We start from the raw sequence: 14,886 nt of genomic DNA, 5'->3' as shown, positions 1-14,886 counted from the left end.
CATAAGCTGTTTGTAGTGTGATTCATGAATTCATGGAAGTAGTTGGAGCAGAAGAGATATATTATCTGATCAACTTATTGTTCCTTCTAGATTCTCTCAGTGACACGCAGCTTGAGCTCCTTTCTGTCACCATCCACCTACGAAGAACAGGGCCATGTTCCTCTGGATGATGATTCCATCATAGCTATTCCGGACCTTCCAATGACTGTCACTCATGCTCCGGGGCACCCCTTGCCCGATCATCTTGCGCCTGGTGCCCCAAACCTTCAGGCTGTAACTATAGTTCTTTAGTTCTATGTCATCTCGCATGAAGCTCAGGAAGGCAATGTAGTACTGGCCAAAGCACTGTTTTAAGTGTGAGCAGTGTTTTAAGTGTGTATCATGATCAGCACCTAATTTGGTCCAACAAGTGTGTACCATGGTCAGCATCTTCATTGTATATGTGCGACAAATAAATAGAAGTCGATAAACACACACTATATTATAGAATCACAAGAATAAATAAAAAGCCTAATCCATGTAATGAGAAGGATCAACAAACACCATAGAAAAAACCAGCATTAAAGAATGAATCCTTAACATATCCATGACTCACAAAATTGCTTCTTAGAAGAATCAAGTCCCAAACATTCAGTGAAATAGGCTTGGTTAGTACCATAAACGTGCTGACAAATTGAAAAGCAACAGGATGAATCTGCAAAAGGTAATTAGAATTAGAAAAATGGTACATAATGCATTTGTAGTAAAATATTATATTAGCATGCTACCATCTATTATCTCTCAAAGCAGTGTGGACAATGTATCCAATACATGATGATGGGTTTCAGGTAATTATCAAAGTACCAAACAATTTAGGGCATTCTACTTGTACTCTTCACGAAGGTTGCAAGACAGCAAGCAAGCTGACATACATGTGTTGGTTTCCTTGATTCAGTGAGTTGTACACGCCAATGACACTACGCCTTGATAGTCTTGACAAGCACCTTATGTAATGATTTTCTCTCAGTCACCGTTTTTGTTGTTGCCTTTCGCTGGACTTAATTTGTCAGGATGAGCAGCAATTTGACCTTGCGTTTATTTTTAGCAGTTCTTCAGAGATAAACAATAAAGAACTAATAACTGCAGAAGAGGATATTATTTTGAACAGATCCATCTGGCATCTAAAAAATAATTAATTTATTTATCTCTGCCAATAGTCTAACAGGACCATTATATACTACTGCTTGGCATATCTAGAAGCAGAAGGTAATTGAACTAATTAATTGCATAAGCCATGGCTAATTCGCAAAGAATTTATAAATTAAGTCTAATTAATCTATGATTAGCATATGATTACTATGACATCACATTCACTAAGAAGTGTACTCAATGCTAAGCATCATGAATTAGGAGAAGCACACAATTTTACTACTGCAACAACATATATACACAACTAATGGACCAAAAAAAACACCAAAAAAACAACTCAAGAACTGCTATGCTTATTCTACTATTGTCCACTGTAAATCAAAACACTCTAAAGGAATTGGCAAGCTGCTATACCTCATAAAGGGCTCTGATCCTAGGTTGGCAGTGCTGTCGGGCACCAACCTCCTCAATGGTGTACGGTGGCCGTCCACCTCCGCTCTCCTATACAGCGTCCTAGCAACGTCTCGGACCACCTCCCTCTCCTCCAGGCACCTAGGGGGGGACTTGGACTGCAGAGGTGAGCTGGTCGATGCTGAGGTAGGTGCTGGGCTGCGGCATACACCGAGATGTGTTGCAGATCGAGCCTGCAACTGCTGATTGGGGGAGGACGATGCGGATGACGAGGCGGACTCGCAGCGGCTGGGCAAGATGCAGGAAGTTGGCAGACTGCGGCAGTCGGGGCAGGTTGTTCTGGATCGAGGACGGGACGACCAAGATGCGGATGGCGAGGCGGACTCGCGGAAGCCGGACTGGATGGGGGCATCGCCACGAACTGCGTGCGGTCGTCGAACGGTGCTCCATGGGCAGAGCGGAGGGCGGTGGCCGAGCTTCTCTCGGGCGGCGGGCGCGCATCGCTGTTGGAGTCGTAGTTTAGGGTCGGGGTGAAGCGAGGGAGGTGACAGAGTTTGATTTGACGCGAGGCTGAGGGTGTGTAAGGTCGTGTCATACTTCTAATCTGAGTCGTCTAATCTGTAGGACATGTGCTGTGAGTCGTTGATTTTGCAGGTGGAATTTGCCTGGAGAAGATTTCAATTATAGTAGAGATTAATTATCTTGTAATGTGATTCTACGATGCTTTATGCTTCAAAATAATGATAGCCGTTCGTGTCTCTTAGTATAAATTTTGATTTCACACAACATAAATACAAACCGTTCTCTCTCTGATGAAGACATCGTCGCGCTGAATATGTTGACACTATCGTCTTTTTCAAGTTGCAATTCATCTCCAACTCACCTACCACGTCGCTCTCGGATTCAGCAAACATGTCGTCAGTGTTTTGATCATAACTCCTTCATACGACATCGAAACGGGGTGATCTTGGACTCGTTGGAAAGGGGACAACGACGCCGTCGTTTTGGATCTGGTACCAGCTCCAGATCCTTTGTGGATTAATCGTTATGTTCACGACAAGGTGGTGCGTCACCTATTTTGGGCTAACTTGGTCATATATCGAATTCGGGCCTTAAGCCCATGTTGTGGGCGCCTCCCTCTGGTCGCCTCCAACCCTAGGTCGTTATATTCCACGCAGCCGCCGCTGTTTAGACTTGAGTTTTGTTTAGAGTTTAGTTTTCCATCGAGAAACTGAATCGTTCATTGTAATTGTGGTGACAAATCCTTTTACAGTGATCCAGGGCTCCCGTTCTTGATCTCCTCCACTGTGTCGATTAGTCCTTTAGAACCGAGTTCTTGAACCGTCATTGAATATTCACGTCATTTATATCTGCAATTTCAGATTGCGTGTTTATACTTTTTTGCTTGTGTTCTTCGATTCGCTTGCAGGAAAAGCCTTCTTGGCGAGGTCAGTCAAGTTGTGCTTGGTTGATAACCAACGGAGCAGTGGTGTAACGATTGCAGGGTTCGAATCGTGTTGATTTCAAGCCGGATCGCCAACGTCGAGTTCTCCACAAATCGAATTTACTAATTACCTCTCGGAAGATCGGGCCTGACCCTCATCACTCTCTCTCTCTCTATGTGTGTGTGTGAGTGTAATGAGCAACTGCTTCATTTCAGAAACAAATTGACCATAAAGACATTCTTCTTCTTGATTACAATCATACATAAATCTTTTGTTTTCAATGTAGTGGTGAAAATGCACAGTAAAATAAAAGCAAAAAGAAAAAAGTACAAGCATTGTTTCATCTCATCTGGATGAAGCTTATTGTGGCATACTTTCTTGTTTGACACATGGCAACTCATGAATCCCATGATTATGTAGTAGGAAATGCATTCATGAGTTCTAGAGGCGACCGCAATCAAAGTCGGCATGCCTAAGCGACCGATTGCCTAGGAGTGCTAAGACAACAATGCAGACAAGCATTGTCACCCGCGACTTGGCACTCCCTAGCATACCAAAGACAAAGGACTCCAGAGACACTAATGACACCCTTAGCCTCCTCTCTCGGACATACTCCTTAATCGCGACACTATAGTCACCGGCGGCGGCTCGTGACAGCGATCGTGCAAGCACAATGGCATCCTCGAGCCCCGATGCGCCGCCCTGGCCGATGAACGGGCCCACGACGTGCATTGCATCACCTGCGACTGTCACGATACCCTTATGGAAGGTGCCAAACGCGACCTGCCAGGGAGGGCGGTACCAGATATTGTTCACGACATTCAGGGTCTCCGGATCAGAGTTCCGCAACATCTCAATGATATCAGAAGGGCAATCTTGAGCTTGTAGCTTCTCTATCACGGAATCCTTCGCGGCGATCACATCATAGGTGATCCTTCCTAGATGACATCCATTGTAAGCACTGGTTAATTACTCTATTTAGCTAGCAGTTTGTCTTGTAATAGTTCCACAAATAGTAAACATTTATACATACCTGTTGGAGGAATAGGCGTGACTATCAAGAAATGAACTAGATTGTCGGTTACTGGAATTCTGCCGACAAAGAACTCCTCTCCTCTTATTCGCAGAAACTCAGTACTAAATGGATGTCCATGCGGATATCTAGTGAAACCACGAAAAACCGTGTGATGGTTTGTTATGGGCGCAGACAGTCCTAGGTATTTGGCTACCACCGAATTTGCACCATCACATCCAATCAGGACCTGCACGTCGAGATCAATAAAAAGTTTCAGACAGAGAAATAAGCAAAAAGAGAAGAATCTGTGTCCATTGCACTTTTGAATTCGATCAGATGCATGGATGTGGAGAACACCTTAGCCTTGATAATGCAACCATCGACCGTAGTAAGAATAGCTCCATGGGTACCAGTATCTTGGTGGATTGCAACCACGTGGCAGCCGTAGCGGATTGCTCCTGAAGGTAAATTCTTGGCCATTGTCTCGATGAGATCCTTCCTTTTCAAGCATCGGAGTTCGTTCCTAGCCAAATCAAAATAGGCTAACTTAATTAGTGCCTCTATTTGTGTCATAGGAAGAAGACAACTACGAGGGACTTAGCCCCAGCCCCCCTCACGACTGCGACTCAAAGCACCACCGCCCTCTGTCTCTATCGCTGGTCCCCCTCCTTCCCCTCCAGCACACCGTCGAAGGCTGGAGGGAGTGGTAATTTATCGTTTTAATAGGTTTTTACAGTAGGTTGACTCTTTAGATTAGGGTTTCTTTATGCCAATTTTTTTCAGTTTTGGGGATTTATCTGATTTATGACGACATGATATTATTTTTGAGATTTAGCCGCTTTGTGGTAATTTTTTGTTATTTACTTATGAAAATGTATTAAAAAATCATTTCCTTCCAGAATAAATAGATTCCTAAAGTTGTTTTATGAACTTTTTAAATTTTGATGGAATCTCTAGAAAGACCACGAGATTAATGGCATCAAACTAATATCATTAGATATACCATATAATTTATTTTCATAATATGTTCATTTTATATCATGGATATTGTTATTCTTTCTATAGAGTTAATCAAACTTAAGATAGTTGATTTGCACCGATTGGAATTGATTTATTATTTGGGAACGGTACGTATATCGCAAACGTTGTACTAACCTGATTGGTAATAACCGGCTAGTCTTCTTGTTCTTTTGCTGCCACACGTTATGATACCTGAAATGTCAGTGTTAAAGAGCAAGCATTGTTGAGTACTAAAAAAAGACAAACATATTGATTCTACTACTTCTTTCCTCTGTTAGATGCAAAGTTAGGACTTCGACCTGCAGATTGTTCTCCCGAAGGATCATTTTGATACTGAATATTGTCGCTTTTCAATTTTCATGCCATCCGAAGCAATCAAAATGTAACTTTAGGAGAAGTTATCAGGATCAACAAGAGTAGTTGAGAGAAACCCTTGTGCGTAGTGGTTATACTAGCTTATTTGAATTAGGAGTACGAGTAGAAGCTAGTATTTGTAAGGGTACAAGCTTACGCGGTGACGAGATTGGCAGTTTTCCTAAGCTCTGCAGCCACTCCAAGTTGCTCCAGAACTCTCCATCCGTTGGCATGGATACCAATTGCAGCTCCATCTGATCGTAAGGTCTCAGATTTCTCCAGCACCAGACTAGCAATCCCTTTCCTATATATATATATATATATATATATGCAAGTCAGTAAGCAAATTGTTTTGTTGTTTAGAGCTACTCAAGAAATGGAAACTTCGGCAAAGGTGAAGGTTCGACATAGAAATAAGACATTCATACACAGTTTCCCTTTTATGTTCCCAAGACTTGTCCTTCAAACTTGAAGCTTGTATATTTTAGGTAACCAAATACTAATAGGCTTGTTTGACATAGCTCAACTTCACTAATAAAATTAGTTTTGGGTTTTGGCTTCACGAGCAGCTTTTTCCGATGAAATTGAGCTATTTTCGTCACCCTAATTGACAAAACAGCTTCACACCATAGAAAGAATCAAATGACTATACTGCCTTTATTTATTTTTTCTTTCCTTTTCTTCATCTTTCTCACCAGGTACGCCCATTCTTCCTGTACGTAGCACCACAAGGGAGGCGGCGCGCGCAGCAGGGCATAGAAAATGGAAGTATACAACTATCTGTGCGATGCTGCAGGGGGAAGGATTTGAAGGAAAAACCGTGCTATAGCTAGAGCAAGAGTGCACGCACCTGTGAAGGGCAAGAGCAGTGGCAAGGCCGCAGATACCACTGCCGACAATAACGATGCCATGGGCTTCCTCCTCCATGTCTCTCTCCTTCCTTATTAGCTTTGCTTACTCTCCTGGCCTGCCTGTGCCGCTGCCTCCTCCCTCTGTGGCCATATATACGCGCACCCGGCCGGGAGACGACCTCCCCATCAGAATTATCGAGCGATTAATGATCGCATGTGTTCATACATGGTCGAATTCTTTATGTCCGGCAAATTAAAGCGGCAATCAAATAAATGACAAGTCTTTAGCACGATGCAAGGTTGAGCTTGTGCACATGTGTACATTTCATTTGACTTTTGAGATTGGATACCCCACTAGCTACTTCACCGAAGTGCCGTATCTAGCAGTATCGCGATACGTATCTGATATTCTGATACGTCGCTGATATCGTATCAAGGAAGTATATGAAAACCAAGCTAAATAAATAAATAAAATTAATCTTGATACTTTGTCGATACATCTCGATACACCTCCGATACTTCCGAACCCGACACATGCCATCCATTTCGTTAAGGAAAATAGAAGAAGATAGCACTAAGAAGACATAACTGCTCTAATACTCTTTTTTTTAAAAAAAAAACAGCACTGCTCTCAAAGCAGAGAATCTAAATAATTTTTTTCTCAATTGTTTTTCCTAGGATCCGCATGGGCCTGGCCCGTTCAAGCTCAACCCGTGTGTATTCGAACACATCTTACAGATCCCCTTTCTTCAGATCGCCGCACGTCGCCAGCACTAATAGCAGCCGGTGAACAGACACATCTTGCACCTCTATTTGTCTTAATCTATTTCGTTGGAATTCTAACTTAGATTTTTTTGTTAGCACTTGTTACATCCCATATGTGGCTTCATGAACCAAGATTTTAGTTTTTTTATTTTGATCTTATTAGAGCAACTCCAGCAGTAGCCCAAAAGCAGGGTCCTACTTTTCATTTGGGTGCTCCTCTTACTTTTGAGTATCCAAAATTTTTACTTCCACTCCAACACCACCCACAAATGAAGGCCCCCAAATCCAAATTGACAGACAATAACATATGGGACCCACATGTCACTGGATCAAACCTTTTTTTCTCACATTCTCTACGCAAAGGCTAGGACGCAAATGAGATGAGAGCTATCAGCACATCAGGGCAGCGCTCGCGTGGCAGGAAAGAGGCCGCACCGAAGTTGCGCACCGGCGAATCTATCCAACGGTGGAGGTCGGGGGTGGAGGGAGGGAGTACGGTAGTGGAGATCAGCGCTGGAGGAAGGTGGGCGAGGCTGCGTTTGTACGTTGTGGGGAGGTAATGGTCACACCACGAAGGATGAGGCTGAGCTGTTTGGCCAACAGGAATAGAGTCTGCACGAAAGATTTGGGTGCCTACCCTAAATTGAGGGCTCTAGTAGGGGCCATGCTGGAGTGTTGTTTTTAGACAGAGCATCTCCAAGAGTTTGCTATTCCATTTGGTATACTACAAAATTTGGCAAAAGTTGAAAAAAACGTTCTCCAACAATTTGCTATTCGCACTTGCCAAAATCCTTCACTTGCCAAAACCTTCCTCCGCGCGTGCAGTTCTCCGCGCGGCGGATTCCTTCGCCAAATCACCCACGCGGTGATTCTGTTTTCCTTCGCGCGTTCCCTGGGAAGCCGACGTCGCCGCTGGAAAACCCAGCTTCGGAGCGCATCACTAGGGTTTTGGTCGGGGGCCCGATGATCCGTCCCCGCGGGTGCTTGCAAGGGACCGCCGCGGCGGCAGCGGCCGGGGGCTGCTTGGTGTTGGTGCAGAGGAAGAGCCCCGAGGAGAGGGTGTTGAGGGCGTCGGCGAAGCCGAAGAGGAGCGCGAGGCCGGCGACCCATGGCATGAGGAAGAAGCCGATGGCGAAGGTGACGGATCCGCATAGCATGAGCGCCACCGACGCGCCTAGGAGCATGGACGCCGCCGCGGCCGGCGACATCGACACCGACGCCGACGCCATCAGCTCCGATCAGATCGCCGCTCACCGCTGTTCAGAAGTTGTACTTCGGACCGCCACAACCGCGCGCGCCGCTCGCCGCTCCGCGGTTCGCCGGCTCCTCCCTCGGTGACACAGACACAGCCATCTCCGGCTCCAATTCAGACTCCGGCGCCGCCGCCAGTCCCGACCCGTCCTGTGGTGGAGCCGCGTCGCTCGCCAATGCCAGCGCCACCGCGGCCACCCAAACAGCAGGTGCCGTTGCCGACTCCACCGCCGGTACGCGCCTGCCACATGCCTCGGCAAGCACCGGCACCTGCTCCCTGCCGGCCGCAGCAGGTGTCCGTCCAGTCGAAGCAGAGGAGGATACTTGATCCATTTGAAGCCGCCATCCAAGCAGAGGAGCAAATGGTGGCTGCAGCACCTCATCCGCCGCCGTCCAAGCAGTTCGTTGCTGCTGCGCCCGCGCTTCAAGACGACGACGACGACGACGACTTGGTCAAGGACTTGGAGGACGCCATGTCGGCAGCTGAAGTAGAGGAGCAAACGGTGGCTGCTGCGCTTCAAGACGAAGACGAAGACAACTGGGACGATTTGGCCAAGGCATTGGAACTTGAAGAATGAAGATCAAGGGGGGCAATGCTTTGCTTAGACATGTAGAGTATCCACTGTTCAGTAACAGCTGCCAAAGAGCTCCAGAAGAAGACATTCATAGTCATATCTTTTTATAGTTCTTGTAGTAGGTGGCAACTCTTGTAAACTATTATGTATGTTGAATTAATTTGTTGCAGTAAATGGGGGAAGAACTCTACTGGCAAACCTTAATATATGGCGTGATATTTCTGAGTCCTACTTTATGATTGTAGTATACCAACTGGTGATGGACATCTCCACTATCCAATCCAAGGATACAGACCTGGGTTTTTTTTCCTGCTTGTGACATTTCTGTTGATGTGGTGACGCCTGAGACAGTTGCCTGCAAAATGTTCAATGATATGTCTCTTTGGGATGACGACACAGGAGGGATTAATCAAGAGTTGTCTATAGCACATCTCATGTCAACAAGACAACAATGATATGGTGTGAAGAGATCAATTTGGTTGCTGTGCAGGTCAGCAACACTAGTCTCACTGACGGTTACTGTTGGGCCCTTTTTTTTTTGGTTTGGTAAGTCTAAATTGACAAACTCTTGGAGATGCTCTAATATTTCACTTGACATTTATTTTATGGAGTTGCCAAACATCACAATTTGGCAAGCTAGAAATAGCAAACTCTTGGAGATGCTCTAAGCACCCATATTTAGCTATGGTGATAGTTATTACACTTTCTTATTCACGCGTTTTATATGGATCCTAGTTCTAGGTGATAGATTATACATATAGCTACTACAATAACATAAATAATCATTTTAAACTTGCATATAGCACTTGATATTTTAGATTCCCTTTACCAAAGAACAATAATACAGTATGCGTATAACCTTAGGTCTTGTTTAGTTCCAAAATTTTTTGCAAAATAGACACTGTAGCACTTTCGTTTGTAGTTGATAAATATTGTCCACTAAGTAGGTTTAAAAGATTTGTCTCATTAATTACAGGCTAACTATATAATTAGCTATTATTTTTTATCTATATTTAATGCCTCATGCATGCGTCGCAAGATTTGATGTGACGTAGAATCTGAAATTTTTTACAATTTTTTTTAGAAACTAAACAAGGTACTATGGATAGAATAGACCCGGTTCACACTAGAGTAGTCACGGAACTTTTAATTTCCATGATCTGTTAATTAGAAACATATATATAATAATAAAAATTAATGAAAAGAGAGCATCCAAACATGACATTAGCCAGTATAATTAAGCGATAATTGCATTTTATTATCTTTGTTTTCAACTCTAACTACACATTTATCCCTATTTTTAAACTTTATATTTTTACTTATGTTTTTTTATATCACCCCACTGTCTGTCCTTTTCTTAACTGCGTACAGTATGCTTCTGTCAAATAATCGATAATTTTTTTTTAGAAAAAAAGGGAGAGGCCTCCTCTTCTCTCCGTAGTTGTGGCAGAGCTAGGGCCGGCGGCGCGACTTGTGGAGCGCGGGGGGCGGCGCTGCGGACCAGCTACACAGGGTCGGGACAGCGGGCGACCGGCGCAGCCCCTGCTGCGCTTCCTGCTCGAGGGCGGTGCTTCTGCTGCTACTCCGCCGCCTCCCCGCTTGGCAGCCTGCTTGATTCGAGCCAGCGAACGCTCACTCCAGGAGCTTTTGATTGCCGCACCACTTGTAGGTGTACCTCGCTAGCTTTCTTTGCGTTTCTGCTTGTTGTGCGCATCCGTGTCGATTAATTCTTCTCCTAATTGCTTGATGTTCGTTTCCAGTAATAGTATGGGAGTCTGTGTCCCAATCGTAAGTTTTAGTTGATGCTACTTTCTTTATTCTTGCTATAAATTGGTACCAAAGCCCTCTTGTTTGTACCATTTGTTTGTTCTCTCACTGAAAAATGTAATCATGATATGGATCTCTCTCTTCATTAATTTGTATCATGTCATGCCGAAAAATATTATATTTCGATTTAAACAAAATATATGATGCCATTTGTCCAAAATATATCTATAATAAGTCTATATAAAAAAAGCTTTTGACTGCCGCACCACTTGTAGGTGTACCTCGCTAGCTTTCTTTGCGTTTCCGCTTGCTGTGCGCATCCGTGTCGATTAATTATCCTCCTAATTGATTGATGTTCGTTTCCAGTACTGTGTCCCAATCGTAAGTTTTAGTTGATGCTACTTTCTTTATTCTTGCTATAAATTGGTTCTAAAGCCCTCTTGTTTGTACCATTTGTTTGTTCTCTCACTGAAAAATGTAATCATGATATGGATCTCTCTCTTCATTAATTTGTATCATGTCATGCCGAAAAATATTATATTTCGATTTAAACAAAATATGTGATGCCATTTGTCCAAAATATATCTATAATAAGTCTATATAAATAATCCTATTGATTATTAGGTCTCCATGCCATGGGCGTTTGTGTCTTTTTTCAGTTTTTTTATATCACCCCACCGTCTGTCCTTTTCTTAACTGCGTATAGTATGTTTCAGTCAAATAATCGATAATTTTTTTTTTAAAAAGGGAGAGGCCTCCTCTTCTCTCCGTAGTTGTGGCAGAGCTAGGGCCGGCGGCGCGACTTGTGGAGCGCGGGGGGCAGCGCTGCGGACCAGCTACACAGGGTCGGGACTGCGGGCGACCGGCGCGGCCCCTGCTGCGCTTTCTGCTCGAGGGCGGTGCTTCTGCTGCTACTCCGCCGCCTCCCCGCTTGGCTGCCTGCTTGATTCGAGCCAGCGAACGCTCACTCCAGGAGCTTTTGATTGCCGCACCACTTGTAGGTGTACCTCGCTAGCTTTCTTTGCGTTTCTGCTCGCTATGCGCATCCGTGTCGATTAATTCTCCTCCTAATTGCTTGATGTTCGTTTCCAGTAATAGTACGGGAGTCTGTGTCCTAATCGTAAGTTTTAGTTGATGCTACTTTCTTAATTCTTGCTATAAATTGGTTCCAAAGCCCTCTTGTTTGTACCATTTGTTTATTCTCTCACTGAAAAATGTAATCATGATATGGATCTCTCTCTTCATTAATTTGTATCATGTCATGCCGAAAAATATTATATTTCGATTTAAACAAAATATGTGATGCCATTTGTCCAAAATATATCTATAATAAGTCTATATAAAAAATCCTATTGATTATTAGGTCTCCATGCCAAGGGCGTTTGTGTCTTTTTTCAGTTTTTTATATCACCCCACCGTCTGTCCTTTTCTTAACTGCGTACAGTATGCTTCTGTCAAATAATCGATATTTTTTTTTAAAAAAAGGGAGAGGCCTCCTCTTCTCTCCGTAGTTGTGGCAGAGCTAGGACCGGCGGCGCGACTTGTGGAGCGCGGGGGGCGGCGCTGCGGACCAGCTACACAGGGTCGGGACAGCGGGCGACCGGCGCAGCCCCTGCTGCGCTTCCTGCTCGAGGGTGGTGCTTCTGCTGCTACTCCGCCGCCTCCCCGCTTGGCTGTCTGCTTGATTCGAGCCAGTGAACGCTCACTCTAGGAGCTTTTGATTGCCGCACCACTTGTAGGTGTACCTCGCTAGCTTTCTTTGCGTTTCTGCTTGCTGTGCGCATCCGTGTCGATTAATTCTCCTCCTAATTGCTTGATGTTCGTTTCCAGTAATAGTATGGGAGTCTATGTCCCAATCGTAAGTTTTAGTTGATGCTACTTTCTTAATTCTTGCTATAAATTGGTTTCAAAGTCCTCTTGTTTGTACCATTTGTTTGTTCTCTCACTGAAAAATGTAATCATGATATAGATCTCTCTCTTCATTAATTTGTATCATGTCATGCCGAAAAATATTATATTTCGATTTAAACAAAATATGTGATGCCATTTGTCCAAAATATATCTATAATAAGTCTATATAAAAAATCCTATTGTTTATTAGGTCTCCATGCCAAGGGCGTTTGTGTCTTTTTTCAGTTTTTTTATATCACCCCACCGTCTGTCCTTTTCTTAACTGCGTACAGTATGCTTCTGTCAAATAATCGATAATTTTTTTAAAAAAGAAGGGAGAGGCCTCCTCTTCTCCCCGTAGTTGTGGCAGAGCTAGGGCTGGCGGCGCGACTTGTGGAGCGCGGGGGGCAGCGCTGCGGACCAGCTACACAGGGTCGGGACAGCGGGCGACCGGCGCGGCCCCTGCTGCGCTTCCTGCTCGAGGGCGGTGCTTCTGCTGCTACTCCGCCGTCTCCCTGCTTGGCTGCCTGCTTGATTCGAGCCAGCGAACGCTCACTCCAGGAGCTTTTGATTGCCGCACCACTTGTAGGTGTACCTCGCTAGCTTTCTTTGCGTTTCTGCTTGCTGTGCGCATCCGTGTCGATTAATTCTCCTCCTAATTGCTTGATGTTCCGTATCCAGTAATAGTATGGGAGTCTGTGTCCTAATCGTAAGTTTTAGTTGATGCTACTTTCTTAATTCTTGCTATAAATTGGTTCCAAAGCCCTCTTGTTTGTACCATTTGTTTGTTCTCTCACTGAAAAATGTAATCATGATATGGATCTCTCTCTTCATTAATTTGTATCATGTCATGCCGAGAAATATTATATTTCGATTTAAACAAAATATGTGATGCCATTTGTCCAAAATATATCTATAATAAGTCTATATAAAAAATCCTATTGATTATTAGGTCTCCATGCCAAGGGCGTTTGTGTCTTTTTTCAGTCTTCAATTAACAGCGTTAAATCTCCTTCATGGAATAGGGGCAAGTGGATGCTTCATCAGATTAGAAAAACCACGGCAAATATGCAAGTTTAAAAAATAGGGGTAAACGTACAGTAAGTTTAAAACAGGGGCAGTAATGTAATTTTCCCTATAATCAAAGAACTATAATAATTTTATGTTAATTTTTTTTTGAAATTTAATCTTCTACTCCCTCCGTACCAATTTATAGCCAGCAAAGCGAGAATTTCAAATATTGTATACACCCAGCGGCATTATTAGTCTTACAACAACAATATTTTAAAGTTCTCTCTCTCCTGTGGAGACACCACCACCAATAAATTCAAAAATCTCCTTCCTGCGGAGCCGAAGGACCTCGCCGCCGGCGCGGCGGCAGTAAGCCATCGGGGCGACGTGCGATCCACTTCCGCATCCCCATCTACTCGCATGTTATTTGCTCCATGTACGAGTACCTCCCTTGCGCTGGCCACCAGAAGCAGATTTGTGCCTGATCTAAGCTCTCCAATCGTGATCAGCGGGTGAGCTCCCCAAGCATGATCGTCCCTGGCTAGTTATCCTCCCTCTAGCTCACTGCATCCAAAACCAACTCATCAAATGTTGCAGTCTACATCAACAGGTGTGAAATACACGTGATTGGAACTACAGTTGATCTTACATGGTGAAAGGTCCAAATGGCTAGAGGGGGGGGTGAATAGCCTATTTAAATTTTCTACAAACTTCAACTAGACAAGTTGATTAGTAAAACAAAAGGCGAAGCTATTCTAGCACTAGCACAACTAAGCTATGCAAGCCACCTATACAAGTCTAACAAGAAGGCTAAACACTAAAACACAACAACTAGAGAAGGCAACACAACAACTCTATACTAGCAAGAACTAAGCTACACAAGCTAAACTAACAAGGTAGGCAAGTAAGTAGAGAGAGGAGAGTGATTGTTATACCGACGTTGTAGGGATGAGATATATCCAATCAATCACGTACACAATCACAAGAGAGACCTCGGCAAGGGATGACACAAGATTTTTTACCGAGGTTCACTTGCTTCCCGGCAAGCTACTCCTCGTTGTGGCGATACACCCACTTGATGGATCACGAGCTAATTGGCAATCCAAAGCCAAACCCTCAGCGGGTGCCGCACATCCACTCACAAGATGGGGATCCTCCAAGCCACGAGCAATCCACTAGAGTAGCCAATTGCGATCTCCCGCGGGGAAGGCTCAAGAACCCCTCACAAATCACTTGGCGAGGCTCGAAACAATCTCCAATCACGAGCTCAACACCACCGCTGCTCCAAGCCGTCTAGGGCGTCGGGAAACACCCAAGAGTAACAAGAAATCCGCAGCAAACTCAAGAATCAAGTGCCACTAAATGCAACTCTCAAAGCAATGCACTTGAATCTCACTCAATCT

General features: G+C 44.2%; 2 protein-coding genes across 2 annotated transcripts; both read right to left on the bottom strand.

Moving 5' to 3' along the window:
• Positions 3,194-6,376, bottom strand: LOC8068898 (FAD-dependent urate hydroxylase). Its single transcript, XM_002452240.2, has 6 exons — positions 6,224-6,376; positions 5,531-5,677; positions 5,155-5,211; positions 4,357-4,522; positions 4,018-4,246; positions 3,194-3,922 (listed from the first exon to the last, which is right to left on the bottom strand). The coding sequence occupies exons 1-6, from the start codon at positions 6,298-6,300 to the stop codon at positions 3,426-3,428; spliced, it is 1,173 nt and encodes a 390-aa protein (XP_002452285.1). The 5' UTR covers positions 6,301-6,376; the 3' UTR covers positions 3,194-3,425.
• LOC8068713 lies at positions 7,844-8,218 on the bottom strand. Its single transcript, XM_002452239.2, has one exon. It carries the CDS (start codon positions 8,216-8,218, stop codon positions 7,844-7,846), a length of 375 nt encoding a protein of 124 aa, XP_002452284.2.

This window comes from Sorghum bicolor, chromosome 4 (genome assembly GCF_000003195.3).
Source record: "Sorghum bicolor cultivar BTx623 chromosome 4, Sorghum_bicolor_NCBIv3, whole genome shotgun sequence".
Taxonomy (NCBI): Eukaryota; Viridiplantae; Streptophyta; class Magnoliopsida; order Poales; family Poaceae; genus Sorghum; species Sorghum bicolor.
Note: the sequence above shows the minus strand (reverse complement) of the source record. Positions and strands in the feature narration are given on the sequence as shown.